Source organism: Triticum aestivum, chromosome 1D (genome assembly GCF_018294505.1).
Source record: "Triticum aestivum cultivar Chinese Spring chromosome 1D, IWGSC CS RefSeq v2.1, whole genome shotgun sequence".
In the NCBI taxonomy this organism is placed as follows: Eukaryota; Viridiplantae; Streptophyta; class Magnoliopsida; order Poales; family Poaceae; genus Triticum; species Triticum aestivum.
In genome coordinates, this window is record NC_057796.1 from 204203535 (window position 1) to 204227594 (window position 24060).

At 43.3% G+C, this 24060-nt stretch overlaps 1 protein-coding gene across 2 annotated transcripts; it reads left to right on the forward strand.

Moving 5' to 3' along the window:
* Window positions 1–13143: 13143 nt before the first annotated feature.
* LOC123180985 (pre-mRNA-processing factor 19) lies at window positions 13144–23985 on the forward strand. 2 transcript variants are annotated; one of them, XM_044593187.1, is made up of 18 exons: window positions 13144–13374; window positions 13489–13574; window positions 13654–13725; window positions 13909–13971; window positions 14453–14539; window positions 15941–16082; window positions 16165–16283; window positions 17553–17669; window positions 17891–17986; window positions 18082–18141; window positions 21523–21597; window positions 22169–22273; window positions 22352–22468; window positions 22650–22727; window positions 22805–22901; window positions 23144–23195; window positions 23365–23435; window positions 23526–23985. In XM_044593187.1, the coding sequence occupies exons 1-18, from the start codon at window positions 13362–13364 to the stop codon at window positions 23657–23659; spliced, it is 1584 nt and encodes a 527-aa protein (XP_044449122.1). In that variant the 5' UTR covers window positions 13144–13361; the 3' UTR covers window positions 23660–23985. The 2 variants fall into 2 exon arrangements, with proteins under 2 accessions (XP_044449122.1, XP_044449121.1); XM_044593186.1 differs by having other exon boundaries at window positions 13185–13574.
* The last annotated feature ends 75 nt before the right edge of the window (window positions 23986–24060 follow it).

A 24060-nucleotide genomic window follows, 5' to 3' on the forward strand; every position in this document is an offset into this window, starting at 1 on the left:
TCGTCCCGTGTTTGTGGGTTCCAAGTGGTGGTATCTCCGCTCATCAAGCCCGTCGCAAGAACCCCGATCGTCCCGGTTCCAAGCGCTACTGTACCGCAGATGGCACTCCTGCAAGTTTCAGTGGTCCTCCCAGGCAGAATGTGAAGACATCTGCAAGCAAGCAGAAGGAGAAGGAGAAGTACACCCCTCCTGATGAGATGACTACCAAGGAGTTTGAGGAGTTCCGCATTTGCAATCCGTATCGCCGTACTCAAGATGAGGCTCTTGTTGGGCGTCCCTTCTGGACCAAGGAGCAATCGTTGATCTACCTGGACATTTTGAAGGCCAAGAAGAACTTGTTTGTGAACGTCAAGTCTATTGATGTCTCTCGTATGGAGAAGGATCTGACATATTTTGGAGAGTCTCTTGCTCTTTGCCATCAATGGGGACGCATTCCCTTCATCACCTACAACAAGGACTATGATGCGGAGATTGTGGCTCAATTCTATGCCACGGTTCACTTTCATGCCAATGAGGAGAGATCTATGTCATGGATGAACAGTGGGAGAAGATTTAGGGTTGGTTGGAAGGAGTTCATGGATTGCTTGGGCATTGCTGATGAAGGAGAAGACAACCCGGTAGGTCTTCAGCCTCGTAGGGAAGGGCCGGTCACGCACAAGTCAAAGCTTATTCGCTACTCCAGGACGGTGAAGACTCTCAAGGGGACTCGCACGTAGCTCATTCCGTTTCTGGATATTATGCACAGGGTCTTTCGCAACACTCTCTTCCCTCGCATTGGGAATTCGGACATGGTGCACTCCTGCTTGGTGGATCTTCTCTTGATGTGCATCAAGGAGCAGGGCAAGAATTCTACTTTGGACATCTCCCACGTCATGTGGCGTGAGCTTTACTATGGGCTTTACTTTGGATGTTTAATGGGCTTTACTATTATTTTTGGGACTAACTTATTAACCCAGAGCCCAGTGCCAGTTCCTGTTTTTCCCTTGTTTCAGTGTTTCGAAGAAAAGGAATATCAAACAGAGTCCAAACGGAATGAAACCTTCGGGAGAGTTATTTTTGGAACAGAAGCAATCCAGAAGACTTGGAGTGTACGTAAGGGAAGCAACGAGGAAGGCACGAGGCAGGGGGCGCGCCCTCCACCCTCATGGGCCCCTCGTGGCTCCCCTTACCGACTTCTTTTGCCTATATATATCCATATACCCTAAAAACATCGGGGAACAGAATAGATCGGGAGTTCCGCCGCCGCAAGCCTCTGTAGCCACCAAAAACCAATCGGGACCCTGTTCCGGCACCCTGCCGGAGGGGGGGAACCCTCACCGGTGGCCATCTTCATCATCCCGGCGATCTCCAGGACAAGGAGGGAGTAGTTCACCCTCGGGGCTGAGGGTATGTACCAGTAGCTATGTGTTTGATCTCTCTCTCTCTCTCTCGTGTTCTTGAGGTGATACGATCTTGATGGATCGCGAGCTTTGCTATTATAGTTGGATCTTATGATGTTTCTCCCCCTCTACTCTCTTGTAATGGATTGAGTTTTCCCTTTGAAGATATCTTATCGGATTGAGTCTTTAAGGATTTGAGAACACTTGATGTATGTCTTGCCGTGCTTATCGGTGGTGACAATGGGATATCACGTGATTCACTTGATGTATGTTTTGGTGATCAACTTGCGGGTTCCGCCCATGAACCTATGCATAGGGGTTGGCACACGTTTTCGTCTTGACTCTCCGGTAGAAACTTTGGGGCACTCTTTGAAGTACTTTGTGTTGGTTTGAATAGATAATCTGAGATTGTGTGATGCATATCGTATAATCATACCCACGGATACTTGAGGTGACATTGGAGTATCTAGGTGACATTAGGGTTTTGGTTGATTTGTATCTTAAGGTGTTATTCTAGTATGAACTCTATGATAGATCGAACGGAAAGAATAGCTTCGTGTTATTTTACTACGGACTCTTGAATAGATCGATTAGAAAGGATAACTTTGAGATGGTTTCGTACCCTACAATAATCTCTTCGTTTGTTCTCCGCTATTAGTGACTTTGGAGTGACTCTTTGTTGCATGTTGAGGGATAGTTATATGATCCAGTTATGTTATTATTGTTGAGAGAACTTGCACTAGTGAAAGTATGAACCATAGGCCTTGTTTCAACGCATTGCAATACTGGTTTCGCTCACTTTTATCAATAGTTACCTTGCTGTTTTTATATTTTCAGTCTATAAAAACCTATATCTACCATCCATATTGCACTTGTATCACCATCTCTTCGCCGAACTAGTGCACCTATACAATTTACCATTGTATTGGGTGTGTTGGGGACACAAGAGACTCTTTGTTATTTGGTTGCAGGGTTGCTTGAGAGAGACCATCTTCATCCTACGCCTCCCATGGATTGATAAACCTTAGGTCATCCACTTGAGGGAAATTTGCTGCTGTCCTACAAACCTCTGCACTTGGAGGCCCAACAACGTCTACAAGAAGAAGGTTGCGTAGTAGACATCAAGCTCTTTTCTGGCGCCGTTGTCGGGGAGGCTAGGTAAGCGGCACTCACACCCCGTCAACTAAGCTCTTTTCTGGCGCCGTTGCCGGGGAGGTGAGTGCTTGAAGGTATATCTTTAGATCTTGCAATCGAATCTTTTAGTTTCTTGTTTTATCACTAGTTTAGTCTATAAAAGAAAACTACCAAAAAATGGAATTAAGGTTGCCTCATATGCTTCATCTTTTTAATGTCTTTCGTGAAAATGATGGGACGGAAAATTGTGCTCAAGTACTAGAAGAAGAATTACATAGAATGCTTGGCATAAAATATGTGAACGATGAGCATGATTTCAACGTTGTTAGTATGAATTCTTCGAATGCCCTTGATGCTAATGATATGCAAAGGCGCAAGCTTGGGGATGCTATGTTTGATGAGGATGATATGTTTAGTCCCCCAAGTTTTGCTGAGCAAATTTATTATGATGAAAGCATGCCTCCTATTTATGATGATTATTGTGATGACACGTATGCTATAAAGAATAAAGATAACCATGAAACTTGTCATCATGATTTTAATTTTCAATTGGATTATGCTTCACATGATAGTTATTTCGTTGAGTTTGCTCCCACTACTATTCATGAGAAGAATTTTGCTTATGTGGAGAGTCCTAAATTTTCTATGCTTGTAGATCATGAAAAGAATGCTTTATGTGATGGTTATATTGTTGAATTCATTCATGATGCTACTGAAAATTATTATGAGGGAGGAACATATGCTTGTAGGAATTGCAATAATATCAAGTTTCCTCTCTATGTGCTTAAAGTTTTAAAGTTATGCTTGTTTTGCCTTCCTATGCTAGTTGATTATTGTTCCCATAAGTTGTTTGCTCACAAAATCCCTATGCATAGGAAGTGGGTTAGACTTAAATGTGCTAGTCATATTCTTCATGATGCTCTCTTTATGTTTCAATTCTCATCGTTTATGTGAGCATCGTTGAAATCATCATGCCTAGCTAGGGGCGTTAAACGTTAGCGCTTGTTGGGAGACAACCCAATTTTTTTTTGTTCCTTGCTTTTTGCTCCTGTTTAGTAATAAATAAATCATCTAGCCTCTGGTTAGATGTGGTTTTATGTTTTAATTAGTGTTTGTGCCAAGTAAGACCTATAGGATCTTCTTGGATGATAATTATCTGATCTTGCTGAAAAAGACAGAAACTTTCTGCTCACAAAAAAAATTGTTAAAAATCACCAGAAAGTGATAAAATACTGATTCCAATTGAAGTAGATCAATAATCAAATTATCTAGGTCGTCCTATTTTGGTAGATTTTTCTCAGTTCCAGAAGTTTGCGTTTGATACAGATTACTACAGACTGTTCTGTTTTTGACAGATTTTGTTTTCTATGTGTTGTTTGCTTATTTTGATGAATCTATGAGTAGTATCGGAGGGTATGAACCATAGAGAAGTTGGAATACAGTAGATATTACACCAATATGAATTTAGAATAAGTTCACAACAGTACCTAAGTGGTGATTTATTTTCTTATACTAACGAAGCTTATGAGTTTTCTGTTGAGTTTTGTGTAGTGAAGTTTTTAAGTTTTGGGTAAAGATTCGATGGACTATGGATTAAGGAGTGGCAAGAGCCTAAGCTTGGGGATGCCCAAGGCACCCCAAGGTAATTTTCAAGGACAACCAAGAGCCTAAGTTTGGGGATGCCCCGGATGGCATCCCCTCTTTCGTCTTTGTTCGTCGGTAACTTTACTTGGGGCTATATTTTTATTCGCCACATGATATGTGTTTTGCTTGGAGCATCATTTTATTTTGTTAGTATTTGCTTGATGTTATTTAGAATAATGTTTTGCATCTCTATTTTCAATAAAAATGTCAAGGATAGCCTTTACCATGCTTATTTTGCAAGTATACATGTTGCTGTTTCAAAACAGAAAGTTTATCGTTGTTGCAAAAATTCCCTAGAAAAGCCAGAATATGATAAAATGTTGAAACTTTTTGCATAATAAGCTCTGATAAATTTTCTACACTGTGGTAGAATTTCATAATGTTTGGAGTTAGGGAAGTATGATGAATCTTGCATTCTTTACAGACTGTACTGTTTTGGCAGATTGCTGTTATGTTTGCATTGTTTGCATATGTTTGCTTGTTTATTGATTCTATTTGAGGATAGGAGTATTAAATATGCAGAGGCATTTAGTGTGCAATGTTGAATAATAATTTTAGTGATTTGTTACAATAGAAAATGATAAGGTTTTTGCATTGGTTTATACTAACTTATCTCACGAGTTCTTGTTGAGTTTGGTGTGGATGAAGCTTTCGAGATTTAGGAAACCGTGATATGAGAGGAATTAAGGAGACACAAAAGCTCAAGCTTGGGGATGCCCAAGGCACCCCAAGATAATATTTCAAGAAGTCTCAAGCATCTAAGCTTGGGGATGCCCCGGTAGGCATCCCACCTTTCTTCTTCAACAATTATCGGTTAGTATCGGTTGAGCCTAAGTTTTTGCTTCTTCACATGATGAGTGCTATCCTTGAAATGTCGTTTTATTTTGTTTTGCTTGCTGTTTGAATAATATCCCAAGATCTGAAATTCTTAAATGAGAGAGAGTCTTCACATAGCTACATAATTATTTAACTACTCATTGATCTTCACTTATATCTTTTTGGAGTAGTTTGTCATTTACTCGTGTGCTTCACTTATATCCTATGAGTAAATGGTTGAATGATTTGAATGTCATAAATCTGAAATTATATATGTTTCATATGCCTTTCCCATGGGGAGTAATGCCTTCACATATAAGAAGTAGAGGTGGTAAATTTTTGAAGGTTAGCAAACATTGTATTGGTCACTTGAACAATTCATGAAAGAATATTGAAGGAAGAGAGATTTCACATATAAATATACTATCTTGGACATCTTCTATGATTGTGAGCCCCATTAATTATTTTCAAACCTGAGCAAATTAGTTGAAGTTGGACAAGGAAGACAACATAATGAGTTATGCTTGGGTATATTTGTATAGAAGTTATATTGTTATGGATCCTCTAACATGTGGTGCTTGCTATTTAGAATCCTTTGCTAGCCAAAATATTTGTACTAAGCAGGAATACTGCTTGTGCATCCAAATTCCTTGAACCAGGTTTCTTCCATGAGTGTCCACCATATCTACCTATATACGGTATTTACCTGCCGTTCCAAGTAAATTTGCATGTGCCAAACTCTAAACCTTCAAATAATAATCTGTTTTGTATGCCCGAATCGCTCATGTAGCGACTAGGGGCTGTCAGTATCTTCCATGCTAGGTGGGTTATTCTCACGATGAGTGGACTCCGCTCATTATTCACGAGAAAATGGTTGGTAACTGGGATGCCTAGTCCTATGATCAAAAGATCAAAAACAAATTCATAAATAATTTAAACAAAACTCCCCCAGGAATGTTGATAGTTGGACGCCACCCGTTATTTCGGACAAGCTGTGGAGTGTGAATGTTGGTGGAGGGGGAGTAAAAACTTTACCTTTCTGCGTGGGAACCGCCTATAATGTACGTAGTATGGAAGATATTGGGAACTCTTGGTCGTTATGTTGACAATGAAAGCATACCTCTCAAAATTATTTTCATCTCTGTTTTTGCTTCGAGCTCTGGCACCTCTGCAAATCCCTGCTTCCCGCTGCGAAGGGCCTATCTTTTACTTTTATGCAAGAGTCAATAGTATTCCTTCTCATTCCAACCTACTCTTTAGTTGGCAAGCATCATGTGATGGAAAGATCTAAGCATATATGGCCATTCAAATATATTTGATCATGAATTATTATTGTTGACATTACCCTTGAGGTAAAAGGTTGGGAGGCAAAACATTAATCCCCTATCTTTCTCTGTGTTCGATTAATACTATTTGTTCTAAAAATATGCTTTGAGTGGTAGCAATCATGGAAGACTAAATGATAGTTGAGTATGTGAAGTTTGCGAAATCAAAGCTCTGACATAGACTCTTCCTGAAAATAAGATGAATTGTAATTGTTTGATGACTAATAACACGGTTTGTTAGTTTTCAAGAAAGTTTATGATCTATACTTTAACATGTGAATAGTTTGTTACTTGATCATGCAAAGTTCTATGAGTTGAGCTACTGTTATGACATATAATGTTGCTAGAAAAGGTGATTGAAATTATCATTGATCAAACTTATGCACCTGCTAGCATTCACACTTCATAAATTCTTTCTTTTATCATTTACCTACTCGAGGACAAGCAGGAATTAAGCTTGGGGATGTTGATACGTCTCCAACGTATCTATAATTTATGAAGTATTCATGCTATTATATTATCCATCTTGGATGTTTAATGGGCTTTACTATGCACTTTTATATTATTTTTGGGACTAACTTATTAACCCAGAGCCGAGTGCCAGTTCCTGTTTTTTCCCTTGTTTCAGTGTTTCGAAGAAAAGGAATATCAAACAGAGTCCAAACGGAATGAAACCTTCGGGAGAGTTATTTTTGGAATGGAAGCAATCCAGAAGACTTGAAGTGTACGTAAGGGAAGCAACGAGGAAGGCACGAGGCAGGGGGGCGCGCCCTCCACCCTCGTGGCTCCCCTTACCGACTTCTTTCGCCTATATATATCCATATACCCTAAAAACATCGGGAAACAGAATAGATCGGGAGTTCCGCCGCCGCAAGCCTCTGTAGCCACCAAAAACCAATCGGGACCCTGTTCCGGCACCCTGCCGGAGGGGGGAACCCTCACCGGTGGCCATCTTCATCATCCCGGTGATCTCCATGATGAGGAGGGAGTAGTTCACCCTTGGGGCTGAGGGTATGTACCAGTAGCTATGTGTTTGATCTCTCTCTCTCTCGTGTTCTTGAGGTGATACGATCTTGATGGATCGCGAGCTTTGCTATTATAGTTGGATCTTATGATGTTTCTCCCCCTCTACTCTCTTGTAATGGATTGAGTTTTCCCTTTGAAGATATCTTATCGGATTGAGTCTTTAAGGATTTGAGAACACTTGATGTATGTCTTGCCGTGCTTATCTGTGGTGACAATGGGATATCACGTGATTCACTTGATGTATGTTTTGGTGATCAACTTGCGGGTTCCGCCCATGAACCTATGCATAGGGGTTGGCACACGTTTTCGTCTCGACTCTCCGGTAGGAACTTTGGGGCACTCTTTGAAGTACTTTGTGTTGGTTTGAATAGATGAATCTGAGATTGTGTGATGCATATCGTATAATCATACCCACAGATACTTGAGGTGACATTGGAGTATCTAGGTGACATTAGGGTTTTGGTTGATTTGTATCTTAAGGTGTTATTCTAGTATGAACTCTATGATAGATCGAACGAAAAGAATAGCTTCGTGTTATTTTACTACGGACTCTTGAATAGATCGATTAGAAAGGATAACTTTGAGGTGGTTTCGTACCCTACAATAATCTCTTCGTTTGTTCTCCGCTATTAGTGACTTTGGAGTGACTCTTTGTTGCATGTTGAGGGATAGTTATATGATCCAGTTATGTTATTATTGTTGAGAGAACTTGCACTAGTGAAAGTATGAACCCTAGGCCTTGTTTCAACGCATTGCAATACCGTTTTCGCTCACTTTTATCAACAGTTACCTTGCTATTTTTATATTTTCAATTTATAAAAACCTATATCTACCATCCATATTGCACTTGTATCACTATCTCTTCGCCGAACTAGTGCACCTATACAATTTACCATTGTATTGGGTGTGTTGGGGACACAAGAGACTCTTTGTTATTTGGTTGCAGGGTTGCTTGAGAGAGACCATCTTCATCCTACACCTCCCACGGATTGATAAACCTTAGGTCATCCACTTGAGGGAAATTTGCTGCTGTCCTACAAACCTCTGCACTTGGAGGCCCAGCAACGTCTACAAGAAGAAGGTTGCGTAGTAGACATCAGGCATAACCACCACCCTACTACGGCGGGTTTACTAAACCCTCTACAGATAGGCGAAAGTACCGCGCCACGCCACAGTAGTACCGCTCAGGTGGAACTACTGCTGGCTTGTGCCGCGGAGAGTACCGCTTAACTTTGCTGTCCTGGATTGGTCTGTTCCACAAGCGGTAGTAGAGCGACAGTTTCCTACTGCAGTACAGCCCCGGGCGGTTCTACCGCCCTGCCCTCCCCTACTACCACGGGTTACGGCTGTAGTTCAACACCACACGGTAGTACAGCTGATGGGAACGGTAGTACCGCTCCGGGGGCACTACGTCCCCCTGACTTGTTCAGACTGAACCTTGTGGCCGGAAGTTCTGTGTCAGCGGAAGTACCGCTCATCCGAGCGGTATTACCGCTTATGCACGGAGAGTGTGGGAGCATAACGATGGGATCCCTTCTCCCACTATATAAAGGAGTCATCTTTCTTCTAGTTGACTACCTCTTCCTCTCCCAAGCTCCATTGTTGCTCTCAAGCTCATTTCCACCCGATCTCTCTCCGTAGCCAATCAAACTTGTTGATTCTTTAGGGATTGGTTGAGAAGGCCTAGATCTACACTTTCACCAAGAGAAATTTGATTCCCCCACTAATCCCTTGCGGATCTTGTTACTCTTGGGTGTTTGAGCACCCTAGACGGTTGAGGTCACCTCGGAGCCACATTCCATTGTGGTGAAGCTTCGTGGTGTTGTTGGGAGCCTCCAATTAAGTTGTGGAGATTGTCCCAACCTTGTTTGTAAAGATTCGGTCGCCGCCTTCAAGGGCACCACTAGTGGAATCACGGCATCTCGCATTGTGTGAGAATGGGAGGAGAATATAGTAGCCCTAGTGGCTTCTTGGGGAGCGCTTTCGTTCCGTTTTCCTTGTGGTTCCCGTAGTCGAAGCAGCTTTTCTCTTTCTTTTCCTTTTTGTTTGTTTCGAGAAAGATATCGTCCGATTCTCCTTCTATTGATTCTTTTCCGATCGAAGGCCGCCATCCTTCTTATTCAGGAACCCTTTGTTTGAGGAGGGCGTATCCCCGGGAAGGGGAGAGTGGCCGAGCGGTCAAAAGCGACAGACTGTAGAGCATTGTGCCTCCACACCGCTCCAACAGAGACGTACTTCCTCTCAAAGGAAGGAACTTCAGCAACACATCCTCGTCTTCACCGTCTCCAATTGTGGTTATCCCTTTACTTTGTGCAAGCTTTACTTGTGTTATATCATTTGCTTGCTCGTGTGGCTTGTGTTGTTAGCATCATATAGATTGCCCACCTAGTTTCTTATTAGACAACCTATTTGTTTCTAACCCTGATTTGTTAAGAAAAGTTAAAAAATTGGTAGTTGCCTATTCACCCCCCTTTAGTCAACCATATCCATCATTTCAGGGGGGAAATGCCATGTTTTTGTTTTGAGGTTGGTTCTTTTTATGGTGGGGTATTGTCGACATGTGTGTTTATCATATCTATTTAAACTTGCGCTTTTTGTGTCCACCTACATGATGGGTCCTTTTGTTGTTGTTGTTGTTCACATGTTTTCGATTTTGCAATATGCCAGAGAGGATTTGAACAATAGCGATGATGATTCTATGGATATTCCAGGCGGGGAACGTTGTGGCATCAATGATCCCTTAGAGCAGGCATTGCTAGTTTTTCCCAGCAACATTTGATCATCACAATTTTTATTGTTTTGTCATGCAGAGTTGTTGGATGCGTTGATGCTGATGGCCCATGCGACATCTACAAACGTTATTTTTGAACTATAGTTAGTCATCTTATAAGTAGGTGGCAATTTTTCACCTTTACTTGCATGGCACTCTTATAGTTGTTGTAGTTGGCATTTTTTAGTTTTTTTTGACTATTTACTGTAGAGCAACAGCCCCACAGTCCTTTTATTCCAGTTTTTTTTGCCCAAACCTGTTTAAATCCGCTCCCACCGGGAGTCGAACCCAGGACCTGGCATTTTTTTAGTTGTTCTCAGTTGGCATCTGCAAATGTCATTTTGGAATTATAGTTAGCCATCTTGCATGTAGCTGACAGTTTTTCACTTTCACTTGTGTGGCACTTTCATAGCTATTGTAGTTGCCATTTTTAGCTATTCTCACATGGCATATATATGTTTCTACTGGATGGCATTTTAATCATGTTTTCTTCATGACATTTTTTCATGTAATCATTTTTATGATTGCAGATTTTATGTAAGATGGCATTTTATTAGTTTCGTGTGGCAGAAACAATTTCCATAGTGTGTTAGTAGTGGAAGATTTTATGTGTGCAAGTAATGGCACACCAGTTAGATGTTTTTGTTTATTTATGAATTGTTTCATATATTATTCGATGGTGGCAGATCGTTCCCAAGTTTTTCTTCCAACTACTTGAACATATAGGGCCACAATTGGTTTCCCCCCAGGAAAAACCACACCCCAAGTCGACAAAACTTTCGCCCCCCTTTATGTGTTTTTATGGTTTATGCAAAACCATGCCACAACGAAGCGATTTTTTGCAATACCAAGTTTCTCCATTTTAAGAATATAATGTTTTTTGTACTTGAACATATAAAATGGGATGGCAATGCTTAGCTCTAGATGGCAAAGCGTTGCCGGATCGTGAAGACCGTACACTTGCAACCAAGTAGAGATGCCGTGTTTTCGGTCTTCCATTCAAGAGATCGTTCAAGGGAGGTTCGCGGGATCGTCATCAACGGTTCGAGGGACTCCAAGTACGATCTACACCGACTTGTCTACTTTCGCTACACTCCGGAGTCTATAATGATCATTGATCCAAACCCTATATGCATCTTCATATTGTTCCTGGTTGATCGTAGATCAAATTTGTTTTATTTTCTACAACGTTTCCCAACAAGAATATCTCTCCATCTCGGAGGAGCAAATTCCACTCTCGAGCTATCTAGTCCCTTGTTAAATTTTTTGATGAACCTATAAGTTGTGGTATGATGGCCATGTTACAAATGACATTTGAGCAACCCAAAGTTCATCGTACGGTAAGAGATGACTACAATACTCTCATGGTCTAAGGAACAAAACACATGTTAACACTCCATGTTATAACAATTGACTTCAGACGATATTATCTCAAAGTATAACAACCAAGTTTGGGCCGATTCAGTATGACCATTCTTCTAGCGTCATACTCTCGATGTTGTTTTAGGACCATCGTTACACTTAACGATATTCTAAGATTCGAAAAACATGATCATCAACAACACTTGAGTCAGTCTTAGAGGCAAGACTAGGAATCTTATTTTACGTTTATCATTCCACACGTGCATATGAGTTTTCCAATGAAACACATACTCCAGGATCATATGGGTATAACATAGAATATAAACTCTTAATTATGAATATGGAAATATAATAATATGATATTATTGCCTCGAGGGCATATTTCCAACAGAGACGCTGTTGCAACTTGCTCGGGCGTCCATTTTTTGCTCATGTCAGCATCGACCATCTCTAAGTCTGGATCAGTGCTCATTGGGTCCTATGAGTATGATCCTTGGTTTTCCGCTTCTGGTGCCAGTTCGGCCGCCTCATCCTCCCCTTCTTCCTCCTCGACGTCCTCGGCCACCATCGGGTCTGGCACCAACACACATTGTCCATTCAACTCAAAGATCCTTGAAGGGCAGAGCTGATAGTGGGTGAATGCCATCACCATGGTCCTTAAAAACATGGCCAAGATGCCCACATACAACACACTAGTCGGTGAGTCTTTCATACTTCACCCGATAGATCTGGCATTTTGTGTCTCGGATCATTGAAACTGCATTCTTGAGCGGCTTGAAGACATTTATTTAATACAAACTCGGTAGAAATTGCCAACAAAGTCCTGCGATTGGGTTTCAGCAAAGAGCACCTCTCTCACCTTTCCTGATAGAGCTTCGACAAGATGAGCATACTTTTCTGGAACGTCATGGATCTGCGCCCATATGTTCAACATGTCTAGAGCACCATGGAGGATTGAGGGATTCCATCATAGGGCGTGAGGATGATCGCATTCCCTCGAAAGTTCCTGGGGCCATCTTGCATCACCCATTCCCAATCACCAAGACAAAAGATTTGCACGGTGTATAACTTGTCTTGCAGGGGGCGGAACTTGCAGTCATGTGCTAGATCCCGAGCCGCCCGCATGTTCTTGAAGAACCAAAACTGGCTGTAAGGCTTGTCCATATGAACTCGCACTACGGCCATCCACCTTGCTGATTCTGGTGGTGCCTCCTTCTCATCAGAGGCCACATCATCCAGGTCTTCCTCGCGGAGGCCGAGCTCCGTCATCATCTTCTCTAGTTCACCAGCAGGGCTCGCGCCAGGAGCGCTTGCCGTCGGCGAATCACCCGATGCCATATCTGGAACCCTAACCCAACATAGATCTGATCGGGCGTTGTGACGAACCCTAGCTCCCTTCATGCACAAGGGATTGATCAAGGCGGCGGCAGATCGCCCCGGGAGAAGCTAAAACCTAAAGAGAGGGAAGGTTCTATACATTTTTTCGTAATTTAAGTTTTTTTTGGGACACTTTCGTAATTTAAGTTTTTTTTTTGAGGCAACTTTCGTAATTTAAGTGAATTCGAAAGCTTCTTGCGTCGTTTCAAAATAGACCTTTTCTTGGGTTTTGCTGGGCCTGGGCCATCCGAAGAAAGCCCAGTAACGACAGCAAAGAAATCCCCCATGTCCAAGGGCATGGATGAAGATTTCGTGAAGGCCGAGCCTCCTCATGTAATTTCCCTCCCCGCCGAGAAGACAAAATTTCCCACTCCACTCGAATTAAAACCCTAGCGGCTACAACCTTCGTTCCCCGCCGCCTCGTCCACCTGTCGCCGGCGCGCCGCCACTGCCACCGCCAGCGAGATTGCGACCTGAGAGGTCCCGCGTCGTCGTGCTGTTCCCGGCTCTACCTTCGCCGCGGCCACCATGATCTGTGCAAGTAAGCTCCTTTGCCTCAGCCCCCCATCCTTTATTTTCTTCAAAACCCTAGCTACCCGATCCGTCTCCCCGTGCGCTAATTCGTCTTCCGTGGCCTCTACGTTTGGGCCTGAAGTCTCCGGCGAGGTGCCGGATGAGCCGGTGGTATCAAAGAGGTCGGGGCTCCTCTTTGAGCGGCGGCTCATCGAGCGCTACATTGAGGTCGGTAGTACGTCTTAGATCTCGCCTGGTATTTCTTTATCCTGTTTGCGCTAAGATTGTGTGGGTTGCTGTGGCCCAGGACCATGGAAAGTGTCCAGTTACGAAGGAGGAACTCTCCATGGACGACATCGTGCTGGTGAAGACCAACAAGGTGAGGCCTCTCTGGAATGCTAATAAATTTTCGAAATTGCATGCTTCCGTAGATTATCCTATGCCATATCCTCCTATGTGGCGGCACTAAACTAATTAGCTAAAAGTAACTTGACACATCACCCCTCAAATATTCGGGGATTCAATCTTTGAAAAAACCACTGATGAGCTCTATTATTCACAGGTCGTGAGGCCCAGGCCTCTGCAGGCTGCAAGCATTCCCGGACTCCTTGGAATCTTTCAAAACGTAAGTGGAATTCTGAATATCTAAAACTGTTGATAATCATTGTTGTCTTGTTAGTTTACTATAGCGTGTTATAATTATAGGTCAAACACTCACAGTAAATTCGTAGTGTGCTTCTAATGTCAACGATAAACAGTTCCGGGCTTCCTGCAAGCTGCAACACTGTGGAGCTGTTTAAGTGTATTCTTTAGCATCTACAGAGATGTAACTTACACTAAGCTAAAGCTAGAAAAATTGCCTGCTTGTCAGTTATATTAATGTGGAATCAGGAACTCTGCTATATATTTGTTGATCCACCCTTTTTTTACGTTTTCATATTTGTCCTAGAGTCAGAATGATCACATTTAATAACTGCTGAAATATATGAATAATAATCCTTAAATTCTGTTGATAACATTTCCCTTGATGGTGAAGTCTGCACTATGGTACTATTTCCCTGACCCCTGCCATACTCTCATGAACTAGTTTTTCTCTGATTTTGCAGGAGTGGGATGCTCTTATGCTTTCTAATTTTGCTTTGGAGCAGCAGCTTCACACAGCAAGACAAGAACTTAGTCATGCGTTATACCAGGTCTTTGTTTGACCAATGCAATTATTTCTTCTCAATTCACGCAAAAAATATTAAGGAAATTTCCGTGCAAGTCAAATAGTAAGGACGCAATTATTTTCTTCTTAGAAATCTCAGTCTGTGTTAATTCATAGCAAATGGACCATCAATTTTCGCGGGCCGAGGTCCCGCTGGAAGAATCTGAGCTTCCTATAGGTCCGTAGTTAGGCTGCTGTGGATTGTTTTTCAACATTTGAGTGACTCCACTCGTTTTACAATTGGCTGGTGATAGATGCACTAGAATGTTGAATCATTCATTGTTGGAGCCCTGCTTTCTTCGCTCTTATTATATAATCGTGTCTCAGAATTGTTCATACTGGAATTGTAGCTTAACTTGAGTTATGCACAAACTGAACATGATTTTAGAGGGTGTTTTTTCAAACCAATGCTTTAATTACTGATGTAGACTCAATTATTTTGAAAGTTTTGATGCGATGAGTTTGTTTTGTTCTGGGCCTTCAAATGAAGTTGTATTTTGCATTCTTAGAACTGAAAACAAGCTAACAATTATTTACAGCTGGTCTTTTATGCTTGTAGTTGTGCTTATGTGGGTAGAAATGGTTGACCGCTTATGTGGGTAGCACTAGCACATCTGAATATCTTATATGACGAAGTGGTCAAATGTTATTGGCCTTTATGTGCTGACCTGTCTTAACTTCACAAGTAACCAGTTATTACCAAATTTTGCCCTCTCTTTAGTCAACTAGTCATCATGATTATCTGTACTGTAATATGACCTTGGGATCTGTCTGCTCTAACCATTGTACCCTCTCTTCTCCTGTGCACCAGTAGTCAAATTGATCTGCACTCTTCAATTTATGTTTTCTTAACTTGAATAAATATTAAAACATTCATACTCCACCCATCCCTAAATAGATTTTATTCTAGGATTTGGATAATAATAAAGTGTACATATAGTACCATATTAGCCTCGCCCAGCCCCTCATTACTCCATTTATTGCTCTTGGGATAATGTATGTTCCTCTAGTTTGGATTAATAAATGAACTGTTGACAGCCGAAAGGAGAGGTATGCAAATAAAAAACGGTGCAAATAAATCTCGAATTGTAGAATGGCACTATTTAGGAACGGAAATTGGAAGGTGGAATGGCATGTATTCAGTATATTGTGTAAAGCCATTCTAGTTATTTTTAGCATAAATTTGTGAAACTGTGTATTGAGGTTGTCTGGGTTGTCAAGTTTGATCTACACAAACTTTATTAAGCCAAGCTATTTTTTTCAATGCTTGATTTAATCTAGCAGACTTGTATGTTCATAGTTACTTGTTCAAACGCAGTTATAGTCTTGCATGAAAGAACATTACCCATCCGCTCTCTGTTTACTAGTTTGTTTTTGCCCCTTCCAGCATGATGCTGCCTGCCGTGTTATAGCCAGATTAAAGAAGGAAAGAGATGAGTCTAGAGCACTTTTGGCTCTAGCTGAGAGACAGATTCCCGCTTCGATGGCAGGAGTTGCACCTGCAGCTGTTGTTTCCAATGGAAAAAGAGGTTCCTACTGCTTGAAGCTGTGCAAGTATATCCTTAGGTATATATTTTTTAATTTCTCATAGTTTAGCTTTGTTGGATACAGCAATGGAGGATGAAATTGGCCCTGATGGGAAGAAGATACGCCCTGGTATCAATCCTGTCATGATCGATGAACTAACAGAGTGTAATACCATGCTTTCTGCCCAGCGTAAGAAACGACAGGTACGCAGCCCACTGCATAGCCACAACAGAAATAAGTTTACAACTGTATATTGTGTGTTGGTTGTTTTCAAAACAATTACCTCTCTAAAGAGTTAGCTTGTTCGGTGTTAGCATTATGCAGGGAGTAGCTTTATCTTATCGGGAGTGTAACAGGTGAAAAGGGACCTAAAATTGAAAATCTGAATTTCATTCCTGCCCTTAAGATCAGTGGCGAAGCCATGCCCCCCCACTCAAGGTTGATAAAATTACAGACACCTTTCAAGTTTTCATGGAAAACAGCAAAACGTTCTATTTGCCCCCCCCCCCGCCCCCCTCCCCAAAAGAAAGTCGGAACTCCATGGCATACTTGGCATATAAGCTATCCCGAACTATGCATCTGATTTTGTTCTAGGGTTTGGATATGATGAACAGGAAGAGCACATACGCGCTATTGAGATCTGACACCTCGTCTTGGCATATTTTTCATCATTTCTAATATGGAAACCTTTGTATTGCTCATTCCCTCTGGCCACAAAAGTTCGTTCTGAACAAAGGGATTTTTTGTGCCCCAGTTTGAATGTGAAGAATTGTGGAACATTTTGGATCTGAAACAGCAAAGTTACTTGCTTCAGACACAACGAATCAGGAAACTAATTGGTAATCAAGATCATTATTTCGTCATTTGGATCCAAACAAAGCTTCCAGATAAAACGTAAGAGAATATTAGATAAACGGAGGTGCTGTGGCAGCATTGGCTCCGGCGGGGAGCAAAGCCGCCTTAGGAGTGCACATGTAGGTGTCAGTCACAAGGAGGTGGCACTGGGTAGAGGAGCCCCCCGCCGAATTGAGGGGAGAAGTGTGCCAGGGCCACCTTGTGGCGGAGGACCTTCAGAGAAGGGTGTTGGCATCCACATCCGGTAGTGATAGTGATTCTGATTCAGGATGATTTGAGGAGGATGTTGGCATCAACATCAGACAGCCTGATTGTGAGAGGAAGATGGAGGAGGAGAAAAAGTGTGTGTGTGTGTGTGAGAGAGAGAGAGAGAGAGAGAGAGAGAGAGGGCAGGGAAGTGAGGAATAGAGGAGACTGGGGGTTCTTTTAAGAAAGGGTGAGGGTGTGTGTGGAAGATCTGCCTGTTGAAATGCAATTGATTGGTGTGGCTTGGTATTTTCCAAAAGATGTGGATTTGCACATAATATGTTCCCTTATCTTGTATGAATGCACTTTTGTAAAAATAGTTACGACTTTGTTGGTGAAATGAGTCAACAATCCTATCTGTCTTCTCTCAGGTACCACCAAGTTTGGCATCAATTGATGAACTGGAGAGATATACTCAGATCTCTAGTCATCCACTCCACAAGACAAACAAGCCGGGCATTTTGTCTATGGATATCCATCCGTCAAAGGTTAGATTATGATTTGGCTATGTGTTCATCGTGTTGGGTTAAACTGTATATAAGGTCACACATTAATTGAAGTACACACCATCATATTAATACATTTACTTGTGTCGGGCAATATGATGCATTATGTTGAGCAGGACTTCACAAATGTCGATTTGTTCATTTACTTTGATGTCAAAGTGATCGAGTTATTCATTTACTGGATTCTTAATCTGGATTAACAGGACATAGTTGCAACTGGGGGTATTGATACGAATGCAGTGCTATTTGATAGGACATCTGGTCAAATCCTGTGTACACTTGCTGGTCACTCCAAGAAGGTCTTTCCCCCAAGTGCTTCTGATGCATCCTTAATTTACTATTTTTAATATATTTGTCGGAGTTAAATTGTAACATGTGAACTTTCTGATGGCAGATAACCACTTTGAAATTTGTTCCACGGGATGAGCTCGTGGTAACTGGATCAGCAGATAAGGTATGCCACTTTCTGATGCTCTAATTACTCACAAATATGGTTAAAACAATCAGATGCTGATTTTATTGGCTTCTCGACTCTGTCATGTTGTAATTATGGGGCTTGTGGCAGTTAAATGCTTGGACACATTTAATCTGTGTATGAGATAGACAATGGCCTTCCTTTTTGCTTTTTAATATCTATCCTGACCAGCATGGATTGCTTATTTGCACCTTGTGTTTGCTCATGTTCAGAGGTAACAAAGTAGGTAAAAATTTGCCAATACCACCAGGTTTCTAGTTCCAGTGCCAGTAAATTCATAGTTCTACATGTTCATGTTCTGATATAAACTGCAAGAATGATCCAACTCAATCTAAGACTGAGCTGGAAACCGATGAGGTTGCTCAAGCAAGGCGGTAGCCCTTTGTGTCGTTTGTCGATGTAGCCGAGAGCGTGGGTGGTGTACCCGTGGTCGAGGTAGCTGTGCTAAGAACGCCGTGGTCGATGTCGAGTCGGGGTAGCCGGTGTCAAGGTAGTCGCCGTGGACCGGGAAGAAGAGCGGCGGCGGCGGCCTGAGGAGGCGGCGGTGGCTAGGTCAGAAGCGCGGCGACGGTGCTTGAAGTAGGCGAGGAAGAACCCGACAGCGTGACGAAGATTGGCGCGGACGGTGGCGTTCCCGCGCCTAGGAGACGGCGCGACGCATACCATGTAGAAGTCGACGCGCGGGGACGGCGAAGTGGACCGCGAGCCGCGACGCTACGGCCCGAAGGGGCGACACAGCGGCCGCGCGTGGGTCGGGGCGACGGCGGGGAAGACCTCAGGGCGGTTGCAGGGACCGCGTGCCATGCTCACTACGGCCCGATGGGGTGACGAAGTGGCAGCGCGAGGGTCGGTGCAGCCACTGGGACGGCCTGAGCGGACGGCCTCGGGGCGGTGATGGACCGCGGGCCGCGGCACTACGGCCCGAAGGGGCGACGCAGCGGCAACGCGCGGGTCGGTGCAGGCGCGGAGAGAACCACGGGGCGACGGCAAGAACCGCGTGCCATGCTCGCTACGGCCCGCCAGGGTGACGCAGCGGCAGCGCGAGGGTCGGTGCAGCCACGGAGACTGCCTGAAGCGGACGGCCTCGAGGCGGCAGTTGACCGCGGGCCGCGCACTACGGCCCGAAGGGGCGACGCAGCGGTAGCACACGGGTTGATGCAGTCGCAGGAGTACCACGGGGCGATGACGCTGCGGCCTTATGAGGCGACACAGCGGCAGCCCATTGCTCGATCGGTGAAGACGCTCATACCCGATGATGATCTTCATAGACTTGCGAAGCTGCGCGCAGATGGCTGATTAAAGCGAAAACACAACAAGCAAGGTCAAGAAGGCGCGGACGAACGACGAGACGCGCAGGGATGCAGGCAGTGGTGCAGCCGACGGGAACCGGCCTTGTGCACGGATGCATGCATGCACCCAAGCATACCCGCACGTGATGCAGCCCACATGCAAGTAGCAAGACTTGCACAGGTTGCATGATTCACAACCGGTGTAGATCGACGTGGCCTGATGAGCAGCCGCGAGCGGCCGGCTACACCATGCCCACATGTGGGACGACGTGCCAGTCAATGACGGCGCAACCGGCCACCGCAACAGCACGCGTTGCACACGTGAACCTGGGGCGCCGGCTCGAATGCACATATACGGATACGGGTATCAGTATCGGGCCAATACGGATACGTAAATTCGTCATTTTGAAAAAGTGCCAATACGGATACGTTTTACTATTTAAAAAAAAAGGGATTCAGAATGTCAACCGTGGCCTTTTTACATGCATGGATTCCATGGTTCCCTGTCTTTAGCAAATGAGCAGAAACTCTAGAGTAGCTACTCAAAGCTTCATGACCACAGTAGTCACATTTCCATTTAGTGTTGCCCCCTCCAGGTGATTTCTCTATGATTTGAACATGGCTCCACAATGGTGCCCTTAGATTTGTAGGTACAGTAGGAGGTTCAGCAGGAGGAGCCATCTGGAGGAGATGAGAAAAATGAGATCTTCACAGATCAGAGGAGAAAGAAGAGAGGATGAGCTTGGCTGGGCAGGAAAAAGGAGAAGAGGCGTTGGTGAGGAGTAGCAGCTCGTCGCTGGCTAGACGCCGCTGCCGCCCGCCCTGGGTGAGTAGCTGCTAGGTACGCAGCCACCAGCCGCCGCCTGGTGTGAGCTCGGGAGGGAGGAAAGAAAACTGGGAGGGAAAGGAAGGGGGCATTGGGGTACTAGGGTTGCTGTCTGCCTCTAAGCTGGGTTGAGTGGTCTGAGTGGTCTCTTAGATGGGCTGGGCCGTATCCAAAACAAACTAAAAAAGTATCCTTCAAGTATCTGAATTGTTTTAAACCGTTTATTAATGGATACTCCTTGGATACGTATCGGGGGCGTATCGGAGGAGTATCGGTATCGGATACGGTATCCGATACCGATTCGCTAGTTTCTTGAAGTATCGGTGCGTTCGAGGGCGCCGGCAACAGATCCGGGTGAAGGCGGGCGTTGTTGTCGAGGTCGGAGTAGAGACGCGTTGTAGATGACGAACGGCGGCGGGCGACGCAAACCGATCTTAGATCGGAAAACCAAAAAGAAACGCCGATCAAGATGACCGGCGTGAGAGAGAAAAACCCGGATAAAAAATCGGGAAAAAGACTCTAGGGCAGCCGATCAACACGACCGGCGGACGAACCCTAGGTACGGGCGGCGCGGCCCCCAGCGACGGTCATGGAGACCGACCGCCCCGGAGGCGGCGCGCGGGGCGGAAGCGGCGGGCGGCGGCTAGGGTTTGGATCGGTTAGGCTTTGATTTAGGCCAACTGAACTGACTTCATACCTGACTGCTGGGCATGGCTCTCAATCCAAAACAGCTAGGCAGTTTTTAGTCATCTATTTGGACCCAACCAACACCCATCTAAACTGACTCGTTCAAATATGTAAAAACCCTATTGCCGCGCTAACTCGACCACCTTCTACCTGGTGAGATCAATTGCACTAGTGCCATACTTGTAATCATGATTTGAGAGGTCATCTATCTAGAAATAATTTATATAATGCTTTAGCTCATGCCAGAAACCTTCTGTTAACATATAGGTGTTGCTGCCTGCTTATGCTGGTCAGTAAACTACTAAGTCGTGTAATATTTCATACATGCTCGCTTGTAGATAGCAAGTTGAAAAGTTGCTATGGTCTTTATGAACCTGCTGATGTTACTCCTGCAGCCCTGCTATATAAATGGACTGCTTTGCATTTGTTGCACTCATAAGAAACACAGAACCTGATCACTCTTTTGAGCCCTCTAGCACGAGCCCGAGGGTTTGAATTATACGAGCATATCAATTTTGGTAGTTTAAGTTATTGCTGACCTTTTTGCAAATGCTGCAGACTGTTCGGATTTGGCAAGGGGGTGAGGAGGGAAACTATAGTTGCATCCATACTTTGAAAGATCATACCGCTGAGGTTAGTGTTTACTCTTCAGGTGGATCTTGCTTTTGCTAAGCAGATCACACATGCTTGAGTTTATAATTTCCTGTCTTCAGAATTATGGTTTAAGGATTGCTGATACTCTTATTACATTCATATTCATCATTCCATTTTTTGATATTATATTCTTGGTGTCATATTCAATAACATTTAGAAAAATTGATACTAGTAGCAAAGGTCTATTTTTCTGTTTTGATTTATTTCTCATGTTGAGGAACAATGGACAATAAAAAAAGAGACAAAAGTTCTACAGTGACATGTTTTGTGATGGCAGTAGCCACACTATGCTTGAAACAATAATTCACACATGAGATACCTTTCTTCAAGTTTTCTTGCTCATTGCACCATTAGCTGTTGACCTGTTAGTCTATTACAGTCAATTCATTTTCTGCTGTCACATGTAAAATGCCCCTTTTTGCGGGTCATTGTTAACAATATTTTCTTTTGTTCTTATCATTTTGGACTCATATTTTTAAAATGTCCCTGATGGTGAACAAAATATGTTTTTTAGCTCATCCTTTCTTTATTTATTTTAAAAAAATCTCAGGTCGAAGCTGTTACTGTGCATGCGACTCAGAAGTACTTTGTGACCGCGGCCAAGGATAATACTTGGTGCTTCTATGATATTTCAACTGGGTCTTGCCTCTCACAGGTCCACTCACGTAGACTACAATCATCATTGTGTGCACTTGCATACATGTGTATTCAATGCTAAAATATTTTTCATTAGGTTGGCGAGGCTTCAGGACAAGAGGGATATACATCTGCGTCTTTCCACCCAGATGGTCTTATCCTTGGAACAGGAACTACTGAAGCTGTTGTCAAAATTTGGGATGTGAAAACTCAGGTTGGTATTGCAATTGTTTTCAGGAATGATTTCAGATGGTCATGCATATGTCGGTGCTTGAAATATACTGCCCCCGTCCCAAAATATAAAATGTTTTTGCAGTTCAAATTTGAACTGCAAAAACGTCTTATATTTTGGGACGGAGGTAGTATTTCCTAATGAACATTCTTTTTGTCTGTAGTCCAATGTTGCAAAGTTTGAGGGGCATGCTGGACCTGTCACTGCTATGTCCTTCTCTGAAAATGGTTACTTCCTGGCGGTATGCTTGTTACCATAAAACAATGTGCACAGTGTTGATGTCATTGTTATTCTGATATTTTCACCACCCCCTTGCAGACTGCTGCTCTTGATGGTGTCAAGCTTTGGGATCTAAGGAAATTGAGAAATTTTAGGACTTTCTCGCCATATGATTCGGATACGCCGACAAATTCTGGTAAGGAACTTTGTACGTCACTTCTGTACTCCATACAGTAGTATACTTTAGAGCATATAAGTTGTGAATACTGCTATATGCATGGCTACAGCTAGTATGTCACTCCTTAGATTCATCACAATTCCATGTTGACATGTTATTTACATAGTTATCTTGGATTGTGATAGGCATGTTTTTAGTTTATGGCTATCGGTTCAATTCTATTTCTATGTTGCCTTGATGCCTTCTCTTCTGTTCTGCAGTGGAATTTGATTTTAGCGGTACCTATCTTGCTGTTGCTGGTTCAGATATAAGGTATGCTCTTGATTTCCTGGCATTTTGGCATTGCTTATGGAGGGGAATCTATTGATAGGTCTAGACATGATATATCGACTTCCTTGCAAAAAAAAACATCCATCCTTCTTTCAGTTGTGTGTTACAATGTAAAACTAAATATTTACAATTTCCAATCTGTCTTTTGCAGGGTTTACCAAGTAGCCAACGTCAAGACGGAATGGAATCTTATCAAGACCTTGCCAGATTTGTCAGGAACAGGTTTGCACTCCTTCCTGGCCCTGATTAAGTTGGGCATGCATGTAGAGTTGAGGTGAAGTAACTTCATTCTTGTGAATTGTGTCTTCACAGGGAAAGTGACCTCTGCGAAGTTTGGCACTGATGCCAAATATATCGCCGTCGGCTCTATGGACCGTAACCTGAGGATATTTGGGCCTCCTGGAGATGATCAAATGGATGATGATGCAAAACCATCGGCCGAGTGAGGAAATGCAGTGTACCTGGTTTTACTTGTTTGATGCTCCCTGTGCTCTCTTTTGGCAGTGAATGGATGGGTTGCGTATGAGGAAAAGCAGGGTCCTCAGGGAGCAATGGCGTGGGCGTCCGCCGATGTAAAGACATTATTGTATTGTAGGCTTCACTAATTTTCTAATGAGGATATAATTTGTTTTGAAGAGGAATACAATCTCAAAGGGCTCGAGCCACGGGCATGCAAGTTTCTTTTACCCGAGGCCGTTATTTGATGAATTAATGAGATTTTAAAGAACATGCATTATGCACTTTCTACTAAAAGATGTTTCTTGTGCCTGAATTTCACAGAACTTTACTGACCGATTGGCTTTCGTCGTAGTAATCTTTTACAAGAGCTAAGTATGCGCTAACCTTT